Here is a 26,291-nt window from a genome sequence, read left to right on the forward strand (position 1 = left end):
TATATTATATTATTATATTATATTATATTAATTATATTATATTAAAGACCCGGTCTTATATTAAAATAAGACCGGGTCTTATATTAAGTTTTGCTCCAAAAGACACATTAGAGCTGATGGTCCGGCTAGGTCTTATTTTCGGGGAAACAGGGCATTAACTATGCTTGACACATAATAAAATAACATGTGTTGAATGTTTACTATTCCTAATTTTCCCCAAGGAGGAAATCTACCAAAATACTTAAAAACAGAGACAACAACAAAAAAAGACCACAGAACAAACATTATCACTTTAATTAGATTGAAATATAGTGCATCAGACGAGGCAAATACGATACTGTACCAGTTTTCAAAAATATGAACCCTAAAGGTTTTACATTCTAGTACACTTAAATAAAACCGAAAAAAAAGAATTGCTTAAGTAACAAAACTATACTTCAAGTTGTTTTAGAAACAGTTCTGTGCTAGGAACATACAAAGGAAAATGGTCTGTTGTGCTGCTTTCAAATCGAATGGGACTTTCTGGGGCCCTGCATGCAGGCTAGCTGACCTCAGCAAGAATAAGCCCACTCTGCTTCTGTCAATAGCATCCTCCAGTCCACACTAAGTTGAGTAGTCTTAGTGCAGCTGGGGGATTGAAGGATATTTCTGGGGGGGAGGGGAATGGGAAATGTCCTCATTTAAAAACAACTGTATCAATGAATAATCAGATTTTCCATTCATAAATAAGCTTTCAGATATGTTGGAAGCATAAATCAAAAGCTAACATCAATCAAACTATGATTTAGAAACAAATCCCCAGCTGATAAAAATGGAGACTTCATCTTAGGTGATCAAATTACTTTGAAGAAGTATTTCTGATACCTGACGGATACCAGATCATTTACTAGAAGAATCAGAAAGTTCCAAGTTGAAAAAACAGCTATTCTGTAAGTATTTGACTATAAAAAACCCTTTTTAAAGAATATATTTGCAAAACTAAGGTCAATCTGTAGGACTTTGCATGGTACCCAATCATTTGAAACCAACCAGATACTCCAATGCAGTTGTACTTAGATCTGACCCTATGAGCTTCTGAGGCCCCTGCCTCGGAAGGCAACCTTAATTACAGTAGGGATGGGGGTCCCAGTAGCAGACATGGGCAGGGGCGAGGCCTGCTGGGGTGGGTGCAAATATGCAAGATTCTGTGCTACGCCACACACAGGAGCTCAGCGCTTCAGGGCTAGTGGATGGACCAGTTGATTGCAAATCACTTCCTGCCCATCCTGGTGGAGCCCCAAGTCAGTGAGTGAAGGCGCAAAACTGGGAGGAGAGGCCTGGCTGGCGAAGGTTGGCTCTGAGATGAGCAAACCAAGGGGTGTGCGTGCTATGCTTTTGGCAACTGAAGCGACAGCACAGTGGTTGCTTTAAAATAATTGACATGAAGTCGCACGAATACACTGAGTTGCAGGGATCTCAGGAAAATGAGACATTTCAGACAGGCAGGTAACAGGAGAGGCCAGACTCACTTTGACACAAATGGGCGGGAGGCTCAAGGTCAGACAGGCCAGGAGCTGCCGACAGTTCCCTGAAGGAGCCCGTGGGGACGTCAGCACCTGCGCAGAGCTGCCTGAGTCCTCGGTTTTCCCTCTGCAGGGACGACTATAATCAAATCATGTTTCAAATGTACCACATAAAAGTTAGCACGAGCTTTGTTTGAAAAGTATTTCTCATACAGTCCAGTTAAGCAGATACCTCCTTGGGTGACTAGTCTAAACATAAAAAAGGACATAGGAAAATAAAGGCACATTTCTCTTTTTTAAAAATACCTTATATGTACACAAGAGTAATTGGTACAGGGGCCCCCGTGCATGAAGAGAATTCTAGAACAGAGGGCAATGCTCTGTCTACCCCCCACCCCCACATAGTTAATTTTAAAAGTTTTCAAGTTGTAGGAAGGAGCTGAAAGAAGCCACGTGGCTGGCAACGTAGTCTCTAAGTGACGGTGGTGGTTTTAATGACGGGTCTACCTTGGAAAGAAATGGTATGAGGCCTTCTTGAACCTAAGCACTGCATTCCATTCACTATGATTTCTCCCAAGCGACCCAGTGATAGAAAGACGGGTCAATGGGACAGACAGCCACCCTGAGAAACCCGACAGGAGGGAAACTGGGTGTTCGCAAAACAAAGCGTACATGACAGAGGGGGCTGTCACCTAGTCATACACATGGTCACTGGTTGGAAGTGCCATCCAGACGCGGAGGGAACTGGGCCTAATCCTAAAAGACAAGATGACAAGCTGTAGCCGAGACGGGTCTCAGGACCCCTGCCTGAGTCACCGGGGAGAGCAGAGGAGCCGCAGGATGGCCTTGATGGCTGGACTCACCGGAACTGCCGTGTCTGGAGCCCGTCAGACTGAGGTGTGGACAGGCGTGATCGAGTGGGAAGGAGAAGAGCCCCGCTCGGATGGGGACGAGGCGCGTGTGGCCACCTCCCGCTGCAGGTCCTCCACTCTCTTTTGCAGCTCCGCCCTGATGGTCAGCAGCTCCTTGAGATTCTGATGGATCGGCATCTGTGGGTTTCCAGGACACAGCTGTTAGTGGGCCACCGTCGGGCACTGTGTTTCTAACACAGCCTGTCAGCACAAGGGCGCTGCCAACTGCACGATGAGTTCACAACCCAGACGCCCCCGAGCGTCCCAAGTCTCCTCGGCCTTTGACCCACCTGGCACCAGGCTACAAGGACCCCCTCCCCATGAGTCGGGGGCGTCAGCTGACCTCGTGGGGATGCTTTGGTCCCCCTGTGCTGTCCTGCCTGGCTTGGCCAAGTTCCCGGAGAGCACAAGCGGGTTCAGGTGAAAGCGCAACCTGTGCGTCAGGTAAGGCCACCGGCAGGCAAGGCCACCGGTGCAGGCTGACAAAGGGACAGTCAGTCCTCAACCTGGGTGGGAAATGCAACTGGCTTCCGAGCCGTGTTTCCATGGATGCCCGTCACCCCGTGCACACACACCTCCAATTTTGCAACTTTATAAAGAGTTCTGCTGGCTAAAAATATTTCTGTTACATCGCATTTTCTACAACTGGAAGCTGTGTTCATGAGCTGGCAGAAGCCCCAGGAGAAGGCAGGGCCACTGGAGGGGAACCCCCTGGGAACACTGGTTCTCCGCCCCTCCACGTGACCGCTGCTGCACACCCTCCAATGGCTTCGGCAACAGCCAGGCCTCAAGGCACTGTGTGGTTTGACCCCAGGCTGCCTCTCCGGCTTACCGCTCACCAGGTCCTGCCTCCACTCCCCTCCTGCATTCCAGAATCTTCCAAGTTTGAAAGATGCCATGCATGTGCTGTGCCTTCTTCCTGGGGCACTCTCCCCCCACCCTTTTCACACACATGCTCACTTCAGCCCACAGGGACCAGTGTAAAGAGTGTGTGCTCTGGGTTGGGGGCCTTTGGACTCTCCACCCTCACCAGGCTTGTTTGTTTCATCATCTGCATCCCCCCAAAACTGAGCAGGGATGCTAATGGTGATCAGCCTGTGTGGAGGGAAGGGGGGAGACAGACACGAGAAGGACAGAGACGAGAGAAGGACAGATGAGAGGGACATACACTAGAGAAAGGGAGAGACCGAGACAAGAAGGTGAAACAGATGAGAGGAGCAGGGACATATGGGAAACAGGAGAGCGGGACAGATACTCTGAAAGACTCAGAGACGAGAGGGAGGGGGTGCAAGCAAGACACCTGGCAGGGTGGCTTGGTGACCAGCATTGAAGAGGCCGGGAAACTCCTGACTTGGGCAGGTCAGAGGAAGAAGTGGGGGGAACAGCAATGTGGGAGTCTGATGGCAAAGACCCCCACAACAAGAGAGTTGCCTTATTTGCTGCTGATCCTAAGGCTGCTGTGAGATAGGAAAATACCAAATGGGTCAAGAAGGATGCTGTTGCCTATTTGTGGGATCGTTCGGTTCCAATCAGATGATGGATCGCTTCGCAATCAGGCTCCCATTACTAACACCCAGGCATGCGAGCTCAGAGAGCAGACTGTTCACACACACCCGGGGCCTGAGACAACCATACATCTCCACGCAGCCTTTTAGATCTTTTCTCTTACGTCTTCACCGACAATAAGTCAAATGCTTCCTCAAGAAAATGCCCATCGAGGGGCCAGTCACCCCTGGAGGCTGGCATGTCTGAGACACAAAAGGACACAAGCTGTCTGCTGGGCCCTCCTCCCTACCCAGCCATCCTCTCCAGGCAGCCAATCCCACCTGTCTTCCTCAGAGGAAAGAGATGCAACCGGCTTGTGGCCCCTGCCTGTCCTCCCTGTCCCCGCTCCTCCTGTCTGCCCAACCTGCTTCACTGTCCCCTGTCATGGACACCCACACCGGCCTTCTTGCTGGTCCCTTTGCCACAGTCTTCACTGCCCCCTGTCTCCCTTCCTGTCCACCTTAGCGCCACCACAACGAGCTTTCTAAAGCATACACCAGGTCTTGCTCTACAAACCCTGGTGGCGGGGGGAGGTGGCGCCCACAACCCTGGAATCAAGTGCAAACCCCCAGAGATGCTGCACGCGGCCCTCTGCAGCCTGGGCCTGCTGACCTCCGGCCTCCAATGCGACCAAGGCCCAGCCCACTCCCCAACATGCTCTGTGTGTCCTGCACCTAGGAGGTCTCCAAAACGTGCCTGTTGCATTGAGGATAAAATGCTGTGGCCCTTGGACTGCCTTCCACTTCTCCTTTCTGTGTAGCACGGTGCATGGAGAATACAAAAAGCTGGACCACCTGCCTACCACTCTCCCAGCCAGGCATTCATTTTACACTCGCACCCTGTACAAGGGCTCTGCAAGGCTCAAGACCTTGCCCCGCATCAGGCATCAAATCACCACCAGAGACAGGATTTGGCCCTGGCTTGGGGGCAGCGTTTCCTTCCATGACTGCACAAACCAGGAGGCCTGGTGTGACTGACTCGGGTCACATGACGAGGCATGGGCCACTCCCAAGAGGAAAGGGGAGAGGATTTGGGGACCGTGTTTCTGAGGATGCTTTCTGGAGGCCACCGATGACTGCTAACTGATGCCATCGCACTCCCGGCAGACACCAGAGAGCCACGGCTGGATGCTCATCGGTACAGGGATAAGCCATAAACATTTGACATGGTTACTAATGGCTTACTGGCCACAAATCGAGTTGAAAATCTGTATTGAAAACATTGACCACTGACCACAGAAGTGGACTAAATGTATACTGTTTGTTTTCACGGGGTAAAGAGCTGAAACGGTTTCTCCAGCTTCAGAAGTTCTTTAATAAAGAAAATAGTTTTACCACTCTTAAAAGTTAGCATTTTTGCTACTCAAAACGCACACTAAACCCAGAGCCCAGGTGGTACTTAGAACTATGTGCTCTGGCCACCTTAGTGCTAAGGTCCCGTCACATCAATGTATTTGACCAGGGTGGCAGTGCTAACTGCCCTTGCTACTGTTGTAACATAGGAAGCAGCAAGTGGCCCCTCGCACCACGTTAGACATTTTCCTGGCACACGGTAATAGCAATAGGGCCCTCATATAGTAAATGGAGGAGAATTTCAGGTCAGGAAAGGTTCCTAAAGAAGGTTCTCGGAGCACCAGCTATTGGCACTGCTGAGAGGCACAGGGCGGGGAAAATGTTTCCCGAGTCAGTGGGGCAGGGGACTGAGGGGTGGCCTGTGGGACATGAAGTCCATCAGCCCAGGATGGGTGGGAGCAGAGGCACAGGTACAGGGGAACGCAAGACGCAGAGGGCAGACAGCTGCGGTATAATACACTAACACATAGCACGCACACATGGCTGTAACACCATCTTTACCTGGACAAAAAGACATGCTCTTTTGGAAAGAAGCAAAACAAAAAGATACCTGAGGCCTCATCCGTGGATTCCATCGCACATAGTAGTTTACCCATAATTCCAAATGACTCAGACTTGCAACAGGATATAAGACGTGGTTTTCATAATTCACAAAGAAGGGATTAGAAAATTCATCGAGCTGGCTATTGATATAAGACCATAAAGATACAGTCTTCGTATATACATCCTGAAAAACGAAAAAGGAATACCTTGAGATAAATTCAACTTTTCTTCATATCCTGAAGAATTCATATTACATAAGAAAAGGACTTGAATAAGGAATGAAGTGAGTTCAAGCGGTGAACATTCAGGCACGTTTACTAGGCCTCACCCCCATCCCTCTGCCATGCATCGCCTCATGCTGGGAATGACATGAAAACACACACTGATTACTGTGCTGGAAAACGTATTGCTGAGTTAGGTCACATCCGGCGACTGCATCTGTGTGAAGCCAGAATGAGAGATTTCTAACAACCATGAGACGAGGGAGTTCATCAATAACATACGAGTGCATCTCAAATTCCGGTTTGCAGTTTGCTTTTGTAACTCTTACTATTAAGGACTGTGGGTAGAATTTATAGATAAGATTCTTTTCAATGGAAAATCATGGCTATCTTGGGGAAAACATGCCAGGTAGCAGGCTGGAGTGACCTTATATAGAGAAGTAAATATTAAAATGTATCTCCCCACCACCCAATGTTACAGTACATTGTTTAGAAATGTTATGTACATTGCTCATCCGAACGAAAACACCCAAACTCACAGGTATTGTGGGGCAGGTAAACATGAAATATGCATCAAGCACAGTGACAAAGTCCAAACAAGAAAACAATGAGGTCAAGAAGGTTTTCTACCACTCTGCTGTTCCCAAGCCAGCGGACTTCCTCACAAGGTATCCAGACTCAGAAAATTCAGTTAGGACCTTTTCATATTTTTTATTTATAAGAGAAACACCAGCAATAATTCAAGCGACCTCCACTAGCCAAAATAATTCTGAAAAAACAGAACTAATTTGAAGGTCTCACACTTCCCGGTTTCAAAACTTACTACAAAGCTAAGCTAATCAATACAGGTGTGCTGGCAAGGGTGGATAGACATGGGGATCAATGGAATAGAAAAGGATACAGAAACAAACCTTCACATTTACACTCAACTGATTTTCAACAAGGGTGCCAAAAATGGGGGAAAGATAGTCTTTTCAGTAAGTGGTGCTGGGACAACTGGATAACCACATGCAAAAGAATGAAATTAGACCCTCACTGCACTTTATATACATTAAATAACTCAAAAATGGATCATAGGCCTAAATTTAAGAGCTAAAGGTATAAATCTCTTAGGAACAAAACCACCGGCTCAAATATTCATGACCGTGGTTTCTCAGATATGACAACTAAACCACAAGCAAAAGAAAAAAATAAATTGTATTTTATCAAAATTAAAGACTTGTTTCAAATGACACCATTAAAAAAAATGAAAAGACAATGCACAGAACAGGAGAAAAGTTTTGCAAGTCATAACTGATAAGGGACTTGCATATATAAAGAATACATAAGGAACTTATACAACTCAGTAATAAAGAGATAAATAAGCCAACTAAAAATAGGGCAAAGGATCTGAATGAACATCTGTCCACAGAAGATACACACATGGCCAACAGGCACAGGAAAAGATGCTCAACATCACTAATCATCAGGGAAATGGAAATGAAAACCACAGTGGGATATCAGTTCACACCAACTAGGATGGCTACAATCAAAAAGACACTAACAAGTGTCTGCAAGGAGAAAATGGAACCCTCAGACATTGTTGGTGAGAATGTCAAATGTCGGAACTTCTGTGGAAAACAGTCTGGGATTCTTCAAAAGATTAAACCTCGAGTTACCATATGAGCCAGAAATGCTACTCCTAGGTATCTGCCCAAGAGAAATGAAAACATGTCCGCACAAAATCTTATACATGAGTGTTCATAGCATCATGATTCATTATAGTCAAAAGTGCAAACAACTCAAAAGATCCATCTGCTGATGAATGGATAAACAAAATGTGGTCTCTCGTACCATGGAATACTATTCAGCCATCAATAGGAATGTGGTACACACACACACACACACACACACTACAACGTGGATGAACCTTGAACACATGCCGAGTGAAATAAGCCAGTCCACAGGAGGACAAATATCTTATGAATCTACTTATATGAAAGGCCCAGAAGTGGATCCATGGAGATGGGAAGTAGATTAGTGTTTTCCACGGGCTGGGGACAGGGAGGGACGGGGACATGACTGCTAATAGGTATGGGGTTTCTTTTTGGAGTGATGAAAATTTTATGAAAGATGGTGATAATATCTGCATACTCAATATACTGAAAACCACTGAACTGCACACTTTAAAAGGGTGAATTATATGGCATGCAAATGTAAAACACAAAGAGAGTTTTTTTTGTTTTGTTTTGTTTTTTACTTTTAAGAGTACATTTTGGCAAAAAAAAAAACAAAAACAAAACATAAGGGTTTAAATTCTACATATGAACTTCATTCTCCTGTAGATTTTTAACATGGCTTTATTGAGTTATAAGTTGCATACCATAAAATTCACTCTATTTTTTATTATTCAGACGTTAACAGGCCTGCAGGAGCGTGGATTTTAACCTGACCCCAGTGGGAAGCCACGGGGAGGTTTCGAGCAGAGAAGAGGCACGTGGTGGGACTGAAGTTTGGGAATGGCACCCGGGGTCCCATGTTTGAGTGGACTGCAGGAGATCACGTGGAGGGAGCAAAGTCTGTTTCTGGGCAGCTGCCTTAGTCCAGATGTGACATGAGGGGGTTTGAACTAGGTTTGTAGCTGTAAAGCAGTGAGGACTGCTCAGATTAAGAATGTATTTGGGGGACAGGGACAGGGCCAGCAGTGCACGCTGACGGACGGGAGATGGCAGCTGCGGTGAGGGCAAGAGAGGAATTGAAGACGGGCCCCTCTGTATTTGGCTTCAGCATCTCAGTGGGCAGAGGTGCCATTTACTGAGATGCGAAAGAGCAGGGGAGGAGCCAGATGTCATTGAAAGCCCTGAGACAGAGGAAGTCACCTAGAGAAGAGGACCCAGGACTGGGCCCAGATGACTCCAAGTTTAGAAATGGGTTCAGGGTGAGGGGGATCAAATGTATGGTGATGGAAGGGGAGCTGACTCTGGGTGGTGAACACACAGTGTGACTTATGGATGATGTGATACAGAATTGCACACCTGAAATCTATGTAATTATACTAACAATTGTCACCCCAATAAATTAAAAATAAATTAAAAAAAAAAAAAAGAAATGGGTTCAAAGGGAAGAGCCTAAGCGGGAGAGGCCAGTGAGACCTGGAGGAGCCGGAGGGAGGGTACGGAATAAGCGGGCTGTCAGCTGTGGCAAGGCTGCGGAGAGAGGGATGTGGGCGCCGGTGTCCTCCTTTTTCCTCCTAAATGTTTCAATATACTCTGCCCGCAGGCAGTATACTCTTCTATTACCCAGAGAATAAGCTGCTTTCCTCCAACACTTCCGCACTTTTGATCATTTCTTTTATCCCAGAGTGAGGAGGAAAGGAAGAAGAGCTGAGATGTAACACAGAGTCTCGATAGCTGCTCTTTACCAGCTTGCTGGAGAAGAAAGTAGAGCATGCTGCCCAGGGGGAGGTTTGGGACTCATCCACAGACTTCATTTTCCCAGGGTTCCATGTACCCTTCTGCCCAACAGCACAGAAAATGACAAGCAGAATCGTATCATTTTGGAGCTGGTATAGTGAGAAGTACGAGCTTGGAGTTTAGGGGGTCCAGGATCTAGTACTGACCCTACAGAACTCAGAGAGCTGTGAACCCAAAAGTAAGGGGCTTGGATCAGATAACGTAGAAGATCAGACAGCTGAGCCGGGCCTGGTGAAGTCAGGCGGGATGTAGTGCAACCCCCCCTTTTACAGACAGCAGCAGGGCTAGACCCAAGTCCCCTCTCCATTCAGTACCCCTTCTACAGTGGCACTTCATGGGAAAGGCACCCAAGCAGCGGAAAACAATGGACAGGCTGTAGCGCACTTACCTCTTTGAATCGCTGCTGTTCACAGTTGCACAAGAAAGTCCCAAAGAGACAGCTATAAAGGTGATCCAAGATTGTAATCAAGAAGAGTTCATTAAACTCGAACGCTGAAGGAAACTTAAATGGAGAGAGAAACAAGGTTAAAGTTCAATTTCTAAAACCTTGGTACAGATATTTTGGTGAAAGTCAGCTAAACTGCAACTTGGAATATAGTCAAAGATTAAAAGGAAGATGGAGCCCACTTAACTATCTAGAGTTTCAAGCCCAAGCTTATAGATCTGGCTAAACCTGAAGCAACAAAACTTGCTGTACTTTTCAATGCCTACAAAAGCTTATGGAGCTCCCACTTCTTGCCATGATGGTAGTACAAAGCCCACATTCACCCTTCTGCCAGCAGCAACTAGAAATCTGGACAAAATACATGAAACAGCTGTTTTCAGAAATTGGCAATAGGCAGCATGGGACTGTGACCCCCAAGAGAAGGGGAACAAGAAGGAGAGTCCTACTATTGTCCCAGCTTTGCACCTGGAGGTACATTCTGAGCCACAGAGGTGGGCAGGGGGACCACAGGCACAGCATATACCAAAAGTGACTCAAGAAAAAGCAGAAAGTCTGTATCTATTAAAGAAACGACTCATAATTAAAAACCTTCCCACAGAGACAACTCCGTGAACACACACCCCTAAATCCTTACCAATATATAAGCAAATCAAACCTGGCAATACATTAAAAAGGGTACCACAACATGACCAAGTGGGGTTGATCTCAGGAAGGAAAGGCTGCTTTAACATTTGTAAATCAATAATGTTAGAAAAAATCAATTACTGTAATTCACCACATTAACAAAATAAGGAAGAAAATCACACGATCATCTCAACTGCTGTTTTAGGTAATTCTTACTAGGGTTTTAGAGAATCCCAACGAAGCCTTTTCTATCAAACTAAAAAGGTTTTGCACAGTAAACTATCAACAAAACAAAAAGACATCCTACTGAATGGGACAAGATATTCACCAATGATACATCAGATAAGGGGTTAATATCCAAAATATATAAAAACTCATACAACCCAACACCAAAAAAGCAAACAATCCAATTAAAAACATGGGGAGAGGGCCTGAGTAGACAGTTATCCAAGGAGGACATACAGATGGCCAATAGACATATGAAAAGATGCTCAACATCACTAATCATCAGAGAAATTAAAGCCACAATGAGATATCACCTCACCCCAGTCAGAATGACCATCATCAGTAAGTCCACAAACAAGTGTTGGCGAGGATGTGGAGAAAAGGGAAGCCTCATGCACTGTGGGATTGCAAATTGGTGTAGCCACTATGGAAAACGGTTTGAAGTTTCCTCAAAAATTTGAAAATAGAATCTTATGACCCAGCAATTCCACTCCTGGGTATTTATCCAATGAAATCCAATACACTAATTCGAAATGATATGTGCACCCCTTTGTTAATTGCAGCACTATTTACAAGAGCCAAGATATGGAAGCAACCCAAGTACCCATCAAGAGACGACTGGATAAAGAAGAGGTGGTACATACATACAATGGAGTATTACTTGGCCATAAAAAAGAATGAAATCTTGCCATTTGCGACATCGATGCACCTAGAGAACATTATGCTAAGTGAAATAAGTCAGACTGAGAAAGACCAGTACCATATGATCTCACTTATATGTGGAATCTAAAGAATAAAATAAACGAACAAAAAATATGTTTACTAACAGGACAAGAAGGCTTTTATTGACGTAGTTTTAAAGTCGGATGAGTCTTCATTCCTAACCTGAGCCTGCATTCTGGATCAGGGAGCTTGGTTGGGCTCATTCTAGCACCACTGACTTGGAGCCTTATTGTGGCCTAGTGGGCGTCAGGTATGGGAGGTGAGGGTGGCTGGAGCTTAGCCCAAGCCTCTCAGCATCCATGACACTGGGGCACAAGGGCTCCATCTGTATAATGTTGGCTCAGGACTACTGTTCACATTCAAAGGGCATTGTGGCATTAAATACAACTCAGAAAACATTTCATTAGGGGACACAACAATAGGATAATACAAATGAAAGATTAAGTCTGTAATTTACAGTTTGCTTGGGCCTCTTCACCTGGAAACTATGTCATTTACCTAAAAAGTATGGCTTCAAACACCCCATAGGAATCCATAACGAAATTCTGCACCTCTTGAGGGACAAAAATATCAACAACTTACTAAACCTATCCAAAAGGATAGAGAGTCTGTCAAAGTATGGCTGTTCTAGAATGTCTTTGAGACTCTTTTCTAAAGAGTCCCTCAATTACTTTTCCCTTTAGTTCTTTTTATATCAATTTGTGCACAGAAACTAGTTCATTTGATTCTGAGATTTCTGACAATTTTACATTGATTTAGCTTACTTGATTTAGCAGTACGCAGCCTAAAAATAAGCTAATCTTGTTATATTAGCACATCTTTTCTAACAAGCTATATCTCATTCACGTGTGATTTAATTGATAAAGACTAATCATTCATGTTTCTGCTTCTAATGCATTAATGATGTTATTTTTAAATAATTATACACATTTCATGGACAGAGTGTTAGGGCGGAGAGAGGCATAGGAAATCTTCTAAATCAAACCCCTCATTTTCTTTCCTAAAAACCAATAAATGGTACAAAAATGATAGAGATTAGACATGAAAATAGGCACTAATCAACATGAAAAGTGGTAGTCGCCTTGACGATTTTATAAACACATCCACATTTACCTAGGCACATCTACAAAAACACTGCTTATCCCTTCAGAAGCATCAGAATTATTTTTTGTGTTCAACGTTTTTATGCAATTTTTCTAAGATGGATTTCATACTTTGCCTTAACCTGAATGCAACTATCGTTTAACTTGAATGTAACCATCATTTAATTTTGTTACTGGCCTGGCATCGATGTGAACAGCAAGAAGTGCATGGCACACAAAACAGTGCGACTTCTGGCCACCCTCCACGCCTTTGGAGTATGTGCCCACTGATACCTGTCACTAGTACCAGGGTGCCTACCTCTGAGACCACCCCTCTTACCCCATCATCCCTCTAACTGGCTGCTTTCAGTCAGCTGTGACCTGGCACTCAGATGCTGGTTAAGCCCAATCTGCTTGGGCAGCTGGTCTAAGGGAGGCCCGAGGACTCCGGGCATTTACTTTGGCTGCTCAGACCTCTCCCGCTCACCCTCTTCCTTATTTCTGAAGGTATGTTTATGCTAAGACCCTTGCTACTCCAAGTGTGATCTGTGGGCCAGCAGCACCAGCTGGGAGCTTGTTAGAAATGCAGACCATGGATCAGAATCTGCATTTTAATAAGATCTCCGGGGGATGTGTGTGCTTGTGAAAGTTTGAGCTGTACTGGTCTAGGGTAGAATCCTCTGGAGGGCTTGTGAAATCGTGTTGGGTGTTGGGTGTTGAGCACACCTGCCTCCTGCCACCCCACTGCGTCGCTTTGTCTCTTTGTCTGGCTCTGACTCTGTTTCTCTCTGATGCCACATCCATTTCTCTGGCACGATATCCCATCATGAGGTTAAGTCCCCAGACTCAGGTTTGCATGTTGGAGATGAGGTGAGAAACAGCGCATGCCTTATGGTCTGCTTTGAACTGAAGTCCTCCGGGCCCAACTAGCTTAGGGAAGGGAAGGGGGACCGTGCATGGCCTCCTTGCTTACCAGGGTCCCATACATTGGCTTTGGGAACTAAGCACCAGGTGAGTACAAGATAGTCTGCGGCTTCCTCTCCACCATGGGTCCTCAGGTGGGAGTGACTGTGGGCTGGGGCAGGGTGTGGAGATTCCTGGATTCCCTGGTAAAATCCCCTTTTGGTGGCCTTTGGTCCCATCCCCATTTCTAACACCTGGCAGGATCCTACATTTCCAGCCCAGAAAGGGAGCAAGAGAGGCAGGATGACTGAGAAGCAGGCCTTGGTTTGCAGGGCAGGGGGACAGGATGACTGCCAAAAAACACTTGCACAAAAAAAGGAATTTTTGATGTGAACTTGATTGCTTCTAATTTCCTGCTTATCTGTCTAAATGAATTAGAATCAAAATGAATTCTATAACAGAAGGGGTCATGTTTTCCACACACATATACACATCTTCATTTTGAATGAAGATGAAAGTTCATCTAATCTTCAACTTTAACATACGTTTGAATCAGACTATATTGGTCAGACATATACTTGAAATCTCTTACCTGTCTTGTCATTTGCCAAACACAATCAATAAACTGAAGGAATATTGGGGACCGGTCAGCATCGGCATGGTTGTCGTTGCCATGGCCCACTCGCTGAAAAGAAACAGGTTAAACGTTTTAATGTATGCCATGGTCCTCTCAAAAGGCACTTTAAATTGCCTGGTGACAAGAATCGTGTCTCACTTGTATGTCCCACGACCTAACGGAATCCCTGGCACATAATAGGAACTCAAAAATGCTCCCTGACTTGAACTGACTTCCATTACTCTTAGGAAACAAGTTTTCAGTGTACTAGAGTTTTACATGTTGATTGTTTTATAATTTTTCTTTCAGATAGGTGGGATCAAGAGTTCAAAGCAAATGGCTAGCAAACTTTTCAGTCCACAGGATGGGGGCAACCCCAGCCACCACACCAAGGGCACAGTGTCACTGTGAGACTACCAGGTAGCACCCCATAAAACATCATGACTGCCATTTTCTCCACAAGTGTAAAAACAGTTTTTCCCATTGTTCCAAAATGTCAGGTAGTCTGAGACTAAAAATAGTGATTAACAACATACAAATTTTAAGCAATTCTACATGACTCAGAGAACCCCAAAATCTCACTCTTAAAATGGCAATGAGTAGAGTCCTTGCTCAAGGCAATCCGATGCTGCATTTTTTCCAGTATTGAGATATAATTGACATCTACAATTGCATTTCATACCTTTTGATATTTTAGAAGATATTCATAGATTCATACTAAAAAGTAAAAGATCATTTAAAACACATGAACAGGACTGATAAAAAGCATTGAAAATGTCAAGGTAAAAAACAGCTTAAGAGTGAGCATTTTAAGACAAGCTTCAAATAATCTGAGGATTCAAATAAACTAAGCAAAAGGAAGAGGAAAAAAACACATCGTGAAGATATAACGGAATCACAACACAGAAAGAGTGAGAATACTGGATCTCTGAAATTGCCACCAGGAAAGACGTAAAAACAAGCAAATGACCAACTCACTGTCAACACCTCAGAGTAACATTATATTGCCTTTATTTTTAAAATTAATTGTGGTGAAATATACATAAAATTGGCCATCTTCACCATTTTAAGTGTCCAGTTCAGTTATATTAAGTATATTCACATTGTTACGCAGCCATCCCCGCCATCCATCATAGAACTTTTTCATCTCTCCAAACTGAAACTCGGTCCACATTGAACAACTCCCTATTTCCCCGCCCCCAGCCCCCAACCACCACCATTTTACTTTCTGTCTCTATGAATTTGACGGCTGCTCTAAGGTCTTCACATAATCAGAATCACACACTATTTGTCCTTTTGTGTCTGGCTTATTTCACTTAGCATCATGTCCTCAGGGTTCATCCATGTTGCAGCAGGTGTCAGAATTCCCTTCCTGTTTAAGGCTGAATCACATTCCACTGTCTGTAGAGACCATATTTGTTTATCCATTTGTCTGCTGATGAACACTTCAGTTGCTTCCACGTTTGGGCTATTGTGGACAGTGCTGCTATGAACATGGCAGTGCAAATATCTGAGTCTCTGCTTTCACTTCTTTTGGGTATATACCAAAAGCAGAATTGCTGGATCATATGGGAATTCCATTTTTCATTTTTCATTTTTTAAAGAACTGCTATACTGTTTTCCATAGCAGGCGTATGCATTGCCTTATTTTTGTACTTCTGCCTTTGTGAAATGATTTGTGGAGCCCGCTCTTCAGTACTTAAGCCACCCAGGGAACAGTTTTACACCGCTAGTTCACAATTTAGGATTCATTCTTTCAACGGACATTCACTGAACTCCTATGGTGTCTGTCATTAATGCATCTTGCCTGGCCCTCGGGATTCCAGGCATTTTCACGGTAGATGCCAGGTCTAGTAGATGCCAGGCCCTTGGCTAGGCACCGGGGTACCAAGACAAATGAGACACAGTACCTGTGCCTGATGAATAATTCATTATTGGTCTAATTGTGGGAGAAAGACCTATGAAGAACGAGGATAGTAAAGTGTTCCAAGGAGTATAGTGGGACCACAGAAGAGCAAGTGGTTGTCCTAAGATGGGGAGAAGAGAACAAGGAGGGAAAGTCACACAGGTCGGTCATGGAGGAGGTCTCACTTGAGATAAACCTCGAAAGACAGGAAGGCGCCTGCTTCCTGGCTGCCCAGGGACATATTATATCAGAAGCAGTGAGGGATGCTATTAGTCGCTGGGCACAGCTGAGGCTCAGAGGATGAGGCAAAGGAAGGGAGGCAAGATGAAGCTGAAAAGGTGGACTAAGGGCCACCAAGGGCCTCGAATACTGTGCTGAGGAATCTGCCCACAATCCCATGGGCCATGGCAGGCTCTAAGGGATTCACACTGGGGAGTGGCAGCCTCAGATCTGCTTGGAAAGCTCTATCTGGCTGCAGTTGGGACAACAGTTTGGAAGGATATAGGCAACAGAGAGGCTAGTTAAGAGACTGCTATAATAGCCTCAAGGGAGATGGCCAGGCCTGAATTAAAGGGGCCTTGGTGGCAATGGCGAGGAGATGACAGATTTGAAATATGTGTATTTAAAGTCATGGGACTCGTTGAGATCAGCCCAAGAACTGAGCCTGGGGCACCCCAACATTAAGAGGTTGGGGAGAGAGGGAGGACCAGAAAAGGTGGGAGGAAATTCAAAAGGCTGTAGATGGCAGGTGAAGAAAGTGTTTCCACAAGAAGGGAAGAAGCAACAGTGTCAAATGCTCAACCCAAATAAGAGAAGGACATGGCGGAGTGGCGGTCATTGGTGACTGTGGCAAGAGCAGTTTCGAAGGGGGATTGTTAGAAGCAAGTCTGGCTGAAGTAGTTTCAAGACAGACCGGAAGGAGAGAAAGTGACAATGAGTGCCCACAACAGCTTTTGCTGAGGGAAGACGCAACGAAGGAGTTTGTGATAAGGTTTAAAATAGTAACAGGAGCTACGCCTTACCTGCACGGCCTGGATCAGGAACTATCCTCCACGCCCGGTACATATAAACTCATTCCCACCCCACAGCACTCCATTTCCGAGAAGGGAAACCAAGGCACAGAGAGTGAAGGGGGTGTGTCCACAAATGTGACAACAGCTCCCACAGGGATGCCATAGCACTGCCCTTCCCTGTGCGCCCCAAGAATGCAGGCACAGTGGGTACACTCAGCACCCTTACGGCTGGGGACATGGAAGTCCTCAAACTGCCCAGCCTCCTGCTTTTCACAAGTGAGTCTGAATGGGGTTGCAATTCAACACATAGATCAGACGAAACTCCCAACAGTTCAACAGCCTGGACAGACAGGGAATTAGCTGCCATTTGGACTAAAACACACCTGGCAGCCCAAGAATGCCCTACCAGGTGACCCAGCCATCTCATTCCTAGATACATATCCCAAAGTGAGAGCAGGCTATTATGGGCTGAGTTGTGCCCCCTAAATTCACATGTTAAAATCCTAACCCCTAGTAATCTCAGAATGTGACTGTATGTGGAGGTAGAGCCTTTAAAGAGGTGATTGCAACAGGTGATAAAGTTGAAATGTGGCCATTAGGATGGGCCCTAAGCCAGTCTGACTGGTATCCTTAAGAAACCTGGACCAGATACAGAGGGAAGACCACAATACAGAGGCAAGGACCAGATACAGAGGCAAGGACAGAGAGAAGGCAGTCATCTACAAGCCGAAGAGAGAGGCCTCAGGAGAAACCCACCCTGCCACAATCTTGATCTTGGACTTCCAGCACCCAGAACTATGAGACAAATTTCTGTTGTTTAAGCCACGCAGTCTGTGGTATTTTGTATGGGAAAACTTGTACACCAATGTTCATAGCAGTATTATTCACAATAGCCAACATTCCAGTGTCTATCAACAGATGAATAAACAAAATGTGGTCTATACATCCAGTGGAGTACTATTCAGCCATGAAAAGGAATTAAATCGATATAAACTACAACGTGGATGAAGCTTGAAAACTTAGTGAAACAAGCCAGTCACAGAAAGACAAATATTGTATGATTCCACTTATATCAGGTACCTAGACCAGGCAAATTCATTGAGACAGAAAGCAGATCAGTGGTTGCCAGGAGCTGGGGGAGGAAGGAATGAAGAGTGACTGCTTAATGCATACAGGGTTTCCTTTTAGGGTGATGAATGTTTAGGAACTAGACAGAGGTTGCACAACATTGTGAATGTACTAACTGCCACTGAACTGTACATTTTAAAATGGTTAATTCTATGTTATATGAATTTAACCTCAACTTTTATTTTTTAAAGGCATACCTACACTAAAAACTACAATAAAATAGAATGCCCTACCAGCAACATACAATGCCGAGATCCATAGTGTTCTATTATAGCGATTCAGGTCTGATACACAGCACAAAGCCTGTGCACGTGTGCATGTGTGTGTATGCGCCTCGTGTGCTACGCACAAGCATGTGACACAGCCAAACAGTCAAAGCATGAACCCCACTGTCTCAACTTACCAGTGCAAACCTATGTCCAAAACTGATCCACTCCTTTTCTATGAGAGCCTCGAATCCTTTAATGGTGCGGTAATGACTGTCTAGCATCAGCATAGCCAGAGACGTCAGCTGGGCTGTTCGGTCCCAACCGTCGCTGCAGTGCACCACCACTGACGTTTTCCCAGATTCTATTTTATCAGCAATTCTTACTGCCCCAGCAAGAAGCATCTTCAGAAAAGAAGGCACGTTAGAGCAAGCTTTAATCTGTATGATACCAAAAGCAATTCTGGGGAGAATGTTGAAAGTTCAGGTCAATAAATGAAACAAGAATGCAATCAATTGAGAATCACTAGGAAACAGCATTGTAGAAGGAAGAAAAAACCTTATACTAAGGACAGCTACGGCAGTAAATAGGGTCCTTTATTAAAAAGGCCACCAAGTACTTTAAAATCCTGATGTGAGGCAAGCATTATCCCTTATTATATCACAAAAGCCCCCCAACAAAGACCACAGTTTGGATGCTGCCGTGGAAACTAAGGAAGCACAAGTACACAGCAAAGATGTGCTTATTTGCAATGTTGAGAAACGACTTGGATAGACAGATTTATGGCACTGACACAGAGAAATCTTATCCAGAAAGCATGTAAGGGACTGGCCCTCTTTACCCTTATATACTCCAGCCAATGTGTCCCATCCACGTTGGATAGCCACCGTGCCTCATCGATCGAGGGGTACGCGATCTCTTTTAATTTACGTAGTGACTCTCTCATCACGTGAATGTTGTGGATCTCCAAAAACACGAGTTCTGCATTCGGGTAAGCACTTTCACTTTCATAGCCTCCACCCTTGGCCTGTGAAAGACAACAGACAGACATCACTTCATCGGAGTTAACTTCTGTTCTTTCTAGTGTTACCAAATTGAGACCATTAAAGAAGCAACACACTCATCTGCCCATAATAAACCTCCTAAATCTTTGTATGAGCTTCCTGTGGCCGCTGGAACAAAATACCGCAAGCTGAGTAGCTTGAAACAACAGATGTGTCATCTCTCCCAGTGCTGGAGGCTGGAATGTCCAAAAACAGGATGTTGGCAGGGCTGCACTCCCTCAAGCTTCTTGGGGAGGATACTTCTTTGCCTCTTCCAGCTTCTGGATGGTCCCAGGTGTTCCTGGTTTATAGACATATTACTCCAATCTCTGCCTCATCATCCCATGGCCTTTTCCTTGTATGTGTCTCTTCTCTTCTTATAAGGACACTAGTCAGATTGGATCAGGGCCCAGCCTACTTCAATATGGCTTCATTATAACTTGATTACATTTGCAAAGACCCTATTTCAAAATAAGGCCACATTCACAGGTACTGGGGTTAGAATTTCAGCATACTTTTTAAATGGAGACACAATTCACCCATAACAATTCTCCATCACCGATCGTCAGGTTTTAAACCATTAATGAATGGATCTTACTCAAGACAAATTAAGTTGAAAAAGTTTTGTCTGTTAGTGCCATTTATCTGAATAGAAAAAAATATACTACCACACAATTTCTGTATAATAAAATAGTTTGTAAATCCCTAACAATGAGACTTAAGCAACTTAAGTAAAATAAAATAAGCAACTTAAGCAAACGTAACAAAAAAGGGGGATATGGTTCACCCCTTGGTAATCTCAACAAAATCTAGTGTGCAATTAGCTTATATTTAGTAGAGGTCAACATTCAAAACACATCTGTCATGAGAATGTAGAGAAACTAAAACCCAAATACATTGCTAGTGGGAATTCAAATTGTGCAGTCTGTGGAAAAAAGTTCGGTGCTTCCTCAAAAACTTAAATATAGAATCACCATATGACACAACAATTCTAGTCCCACAGAATTGAAAACAGGTATTCAAACAAAAACTTGTACACGAATGATCACATCAGTACTATTCACAATCGTTAAAAGGTGGAAACAACCTTTTAACAACATAAAGGAATGACGCAGTTATACCATGCTACAACATGGATTAACCTTGAAAACATTATGCTAAGTGAAAGATGCAAAAGACCACATATTGTATGATCCCACTTGTCTGCAATATCCAAAACAAGGAAACCTATGCAGACAGAAAAGTAAATTAGTGGTTGCCAGGGGCTGGGGGAGGGGAGAATGGGCAGTGACTGCCAACGGGCACAGAGTTTCCATTTGGGGCTATGAAAGCATTCTGGAATTAGACAGCGGTAACTGTTCCACAACATTGTGAATATACTGGAAGTCACTGAATTGTAAACTTTGGAATGGTTAAAATGGCATGTTGTAAGTTGTGTGAATTTTATCTCAATAAAAACAATAATCAATGCATCTATAAGCCCAATGCATCTTCATTTAGTCTCCACTTACCAAGTGGGTACTAATGCTCGGCCCTGAGCTAAATATTGGGGCAACAATTATGAACAAGTGTAGACGCTGGTCCTCAAGGCCCTCAAAATATAGTGGGGTAAGCAGGTGAGGAGAAGGCGCAAGTGTAGTACAGGAGGCAAGTCCTTTGCTGTAGGAGAGCACAGGGTATGCTGGGAGGCTGCCAGGGGGACAGAAGAGATGTCTACACTGAGAAGAGAACCCAAGTCAGGAAAGCTTTGCTGTGGGAAGGAAGGTCAAGAACATGCAAGGCAAAGGGCCATCATGTTTAGATGCCCAGAGATAGGCAAGGATATGGCTTCCCGAGAGACAGGCAACAAATTCAGCAGAGAACACTAGGGCAATGGCAAGAGCAGGGAGAGAGGAGGCCAGAAAGTGGCCAGGGCCTGGATCAGAGTTGCACGGTAAAATCATCACTGGCTACAGGGGATGGGAGGGGCTAGAGAGGGGTGGAACCTTGTGCATGTGGACCAGCTTGGAGACCGATGGTCATCTGGCTGAAGGAATCATGGCAGAGGCAGCAGGGCAGAGACACGCATCTGATTTGAGATATTTAAGAGGCAAGACAAGATGGCTGGTCGGGGCAATGGACGTGGATAGCACAGCAGGTGACAGTGATACCCATGATTCTAGATTGGGTGACCTGAGAGATGGTGGCATCCTTTACTGGGATATAGACTACTGAAGAAGGAACAGAGCGTTTGGCTTTGAGCATAGTGAGCACAAAACGCCGGTGAGAAATTCAAGGGGAGAGGCCTACTGGCAGTGTGACACACAGGTCGGAGCTCAGTAGAGAGGGCTGAGCTGGGCATATCAACACGAAATCACGGGCCCATGGATGATATTGGAGGACAGAGATCTCCAATGTGAGAGGTGAAGGCTGGGCACCTGAAGAAGGCCAGCATTTCAGGGCTACACAGCAAAAGAGACTGAGAAAAGTAGCCAGAGGTTGAAGGGAAAAAAAAAGGGAAAATACTATTTTGAAAAGCAGAAAGCACTCAACTATGTCCAAAGCTTGTGAGAGCAAGGAAAATAAGAACTGAAAAACACACATTGGATTTTGTGTCTAGAATGTACTTGGCGACTTTACCAAGAACAGTCTGAAGAGATAGCTTAAGGGGCGAGCAAGTGGCAGTGAACACTAAGCTCCTCCAAAGGGCAGGGGAAGGTGCCAGCTGGAAGGGGACGGTGACGATGATTCCAGGGGGCGTTTATTTGTAAATGGGGAAAACTTCATGAGAAGGAGGCAGTGGAGAGGAAACGTCAGGGACCCCAGAGAGGGAACAGGGATGACTGAGCAGGTAGGGGAGGTGGGGGTTGCATGCAGGGCACAGGGAGGAGGCCCCCCCTTCCATCTTAACAGGAGGCAGGAGGCTTCCATGGACAGGAATACAAGCTGTTCCCAGGTGTGGTGGCAGGAGCAGAGGAAGTTCCTGTTTGAGGGTTGGTGTATCCTCTGTGAAGGAAGCAGTGTCAGCTGAAGGTGGTGGAACAGGCTGGTACATTAGAAAAGAGTCCTTAAGGGCCTAAAACGGCCCCTGGGAGGGGCAGAGTTGATTCTGGAGTGACTCCAACCTGCATGATGTGAGCCTTCTGTCTTCCTGGGACAGTCAGCAGCCCTGGCTGTGGGCATGAGAAAGGCAGGCAGAAGTGAACTGGGCCAGGCAAGGGTGCTGAAGGGCTAAGGAGCCAAGGTGCTGGCTGCAGGACAGTGGAGGGGCAGCCTAAGGACAGGCTGGGCAGGAGCACATGAGTACGGGCAGGGCTGAGAAGGGGCCAGGAGAGGCTGGAGGGGGGTCGTGCACTGAGGACAAGCTGCGTGCGGAGCGGAGCGGCCTGCGGACACCTGCAGAGGAGGCTGAGGTCTGAGAGGGCACTTTGCACCTGAGAATTCAGAAGGAAAGCACTTCTGGGGAAGACCAGAGCCTGCCTGCGGCTGAAAGCCCCCCCACCTGGATGTAGCTGCAGTTGCTGAGTTTCCGATAAAGTCTGCAAGTGGCAAACATGACTGACAGGAGAACAACAAAATTTTGCATATGTAGATACCAGCTTATATTCCAAGTTATTCCACAGAATTATATGAGACAACTTAACTTGAAGAATATACTGTTGGAACACCAACTATGGACAAAGCCGTTTAGAGCACGGTCCTGCCTCCATGGAATAATTATAGTTTTCATAACAAAATTAACCTCAGAGCCCACTGAAGACGCTGCTGACTGAGGTCAGAACAGCACAGTGTCGCGCATAAAGGCACAGGCCTGGGTGGCAGGGAGAGCGGATTTGTAATCCAAGCTCTGCCACCCAAATACCACTTCAGCTTTCTCACCTGTAAAAACTTCCAAGGGTCACTGTGGGGATTAACTTCTAATTAAATTAATAAAATAAAATAAATGATGTTAATTAAAGCTAATCCACGCACGCCTTGGTGCCTTCTCACTACTCACCAAAGATACTCCAGCACTGTTACAGTATTACCTCACAAGCACCTATCACGTAGGAAGCCAAGAGCTAGCAGAGGAATGGGCCCCAGGCCCTGCGGAGCACAGCGGCAGGAAGAGGCTGGGAGAGGGCTTGAGGGGTTGTGCCGGGCCTCGTATTTATCAGGCTCTTCAGCACGGGAGGAAGCCAGGGCTAAACGTTGGTTTTAACCAGGAGAATGTATTTAAGGGCAATGTGTTACCTGGAAACCAATTACCAAGGATTCAGATAAGACAAATGGCAATCAGAAAATGGGGGTACGGAGGCAAAGAGTGTGAGCACCTACTCCAAGCCAGGATGCAGAGAACAGGCACCTCGAGGTCTTGAGACAGAAGAAGGGGAAGGAGGGTGAGAGGCAGATCCACCTTTACGCCGGCAGGAATACGGGGAGGGTTCCAGAGAGTTCTAGAAGACAAGAACTTCATAGCCAGACCTCTCTCTATGGGGGCAAAGCAGGGTTCCAGAAAGAAGCTGGTGACGTTGGGCCACTAGCCCCCAAGTCTGCAAGAATAAGTTGATACCAGCGGTGACAGGGCAATCCTCAACCCTCTTAGGAAAAAGAAACCCGAATACCAGCAGCCACCTGAAGGATGGACTCAGGTTTCCTGGATTTCAAGCCGGCTGTTGAGGGCTCCTTGAAAGCCTGCCACTCTCTGCCCATTAGCACGCCAGTCCTCCTCAGGAGGGAGGGCTCCCAGGTGAGAAAATTGAAGCCTCCAAGAGGGCTGACAATTCCCAAAGGCCAAAGGCACAAAGTGGCAGGTCAGGATTCCCATGCCCCCAGACTCTGAAATCCACACACTGCTCATTGTGGACAACATGAATCTGTCCCCGCCAAATCCAAATGTTGGGATCCTAACCTCCAAGGTGATAGGATTGGGAGGCGGGGCCTTTGGGAGGGAATTAGGTGATGAGGGTGGAGCCCTCAGGATGGGATTAGTGCCCTAAGAAGAAGAGATAGGAGACAGCTTGCTTCTTTCTGCTCTCAGCCATGTGAGGACACAGCAAGAAGGTGGCAGGCTACAAGCCAGGAAGCAGGCCTTCCCCAGACACTGGATTTGCTGACCCTGATCTTGGACTTCCAGCCTCTAGAACTATGAGAAATAAATGTTTGTTGTTTATAAGCCACCCAGTCTCGTATTTTGTTACAGCAGCTGGAGCTAAGACGGCCCCTCCCTCCCAGTCTTCCCCCTGGGCACGCCTTCTCTTCTGGCATCTAGGACCCCTCCCTCCCTCTTCGGGGTCTCCTCCCAACGCTTAGACCACGCCTTCCTTCACAGACAGTCCCTCTCTTGCCCACCAGACGACATTTCTGAGGGTTTGCTGCTTGGCCCCTGCTCACCAGACCTAGAGTCCTTCCATATTAAGGAGATTCCCCCACACACACACGCAGGCTGCAACCATCACCCAACAGGCCACTGGGCCCCAATCTCAAACTCAACCTGACCACTTTCTGAGCTCCAGAGCTTTATCTTTCCCCACTCAGTCTCCTCGAATGCTACAGGTTAAAGCTAAATTCCTTCCCTCCATGTTCACTTTCTGAAAAAGAAATGTGACTTAAAAACCTTTGGTGCTATCGCACTGCCTCCATAATGGAGTCTGGAGTTTTGAATTAATATACAACGCCACTCGCCATTAGGTCCTCTAAATGGCAACTACCCATTGAGAGATGACCTGACCTGACCTGCCAGCCAGCCAGACCGTCTTCCACAGTCTATGGAGCAGCTCTTATGTGATGGCCCAGGTCTGGGGACCCAGGTATACTCAAGATCCTTACAGTCCCTGCTGTCAGGGAGCTGAAGGCCGAGTGGCGAGACACAGGCTGAATGAGGAATCAGAAGTGTGCTGAGGGTTATAGAAAAGGAAGTGCAGAGCGCCACGGCACAGGAAGGCCTCCGCTCATCTGGAAAGACCTCCCTGAGGAAGTGACATTTGACGTGTCATGTGAAGGCTGGGGGAATGGTTAGCTCTGGGGGCACAGGCTCGGAGATGACAAGGAGACGTGCTTAAGAAACTGAAAGGAGCCTCCCACAGCTGAGACATGAAAGGAAAGGGCCCGTGGGGGGGGCTTCAGAGGCCCTGCTCAGGAATTGTATGTCAGTGCTGCAGGGCACGGAGGGCGTGCACAGAGCTGTGTGTTTAGATTACATGGGCCATGGTGTGGAGACTAGATTCAAGGGGACCGCTACGAAATACTAGCAAACTGAATCCAGCAGCATATTAAGATTATATACCATGGCCAAGTGGGATTTATCCCAGTAACGTAGGGGATTATTTGGGTTTCCTAGCGCTACAGTAACAAAGTAGCACAAAGTAGGGGGCTTAAAACAACCCAGATTTATTCCCTCCCAGTGCTGGAAGCTAGAAGTCCAAGATCAAGGTGACGGCAGGGTTAGTTCCTTCTGGAGGCTCTGAGGGTGAATCTGTTCGTGGCTCATTCCTGGCTTCTGGTGGATTCTGGAAATCCTTGGCACTGCTTGGTGTGTGGCTGCAGCATTGCAATCTCTGCCTCTGTCATCACATGGCCATCTTCCCTCTGTGTGTACCTGTGTCTCTACCTGGCCTTCTTAGAAGGACAGCCATTGGATGAGGGCCCCACCCTACTCCAGTATGACCTCCTCTTAACTAATTACATCTGCAAAGATCCTATGTCTGAATAAGATCACATTCTGAGGTTCCACAGTGACGTGGATTTTTGGGGGACACTATTCAACCCACTACAGTGGTCAACATACAAAAATCAGTCAGTGTAATACACCACATCAACAGAATGAAGAAGAAAGATAAAACATGTGATCATCTCAAGTGATACAGAAAAGGCCTTTGGAAATCCAATATCCT

The 26,291-nt window shown here is 45.9% G+C and overlaps 1 protein-coding gene across 7 annotated transcripts in view; it reads right to left on the reverse strand.

Moving 5' to 3' along the window:
- Nucleotides 1–279: 279 nt before the first annotated feature.
- Nucleotides 280–26,291, reverse strand: part of MTMR1 (myotubularin related protein 1) — a 62,790-nt gene continuing 36,778 nt past the window's right edge. For 6 of the 7 annotated variants that reach the window (XM_033111139.1, XM_033111115.1, XM_033111130.1 and 3 more), the window contains 6 exons: nt 19,239–19,424; nt 18,595–18,801; nt 14,121–14,213; nt 9,915–10,028; nt 5,861–6,037; nt 280–2,551 (listed from right to left, as the gene is read on the reverse strand). In XM_033111139.1, the coding sequence (XP_032967030.1) occupies nt 2,390–2,551; nt 5,861–6,037; nt 9,915–10,028; nt 14,121–14,213; nt 18,595–18,801; nt 19,239–19,424 (939 nt within the window). In that variant the 3' untranslated portion in view covers nt 280–2,389. The remainder of the gene's footprint in view (nt 2,552–5,860; nt 6,038–9,914; nt 10,029–14,120; nt 14,214–18,594; nt 18,802–19,238; nt 19,425–26,291) is intronic. The other variant, XM_033111108.1, reaches the window with a different exon arrangement.

This window comes from Rhinolophus ferrumequinum, chromosome X, assembly GCF_004115265.2.
Source record: "Rhinolophus ferrumequinum isolate MPI-CBG mRhiFer1 chromosome X, mRhiFer1_v1.p, whole genome shotgun sequence".
Lineage (NCBI taxonomy): Eukaryota > Metazoa > Chordata > Mammalia > Chiroptera > Rhinolophidae > Rhinolophus > Rhinolophus ferrumequinum.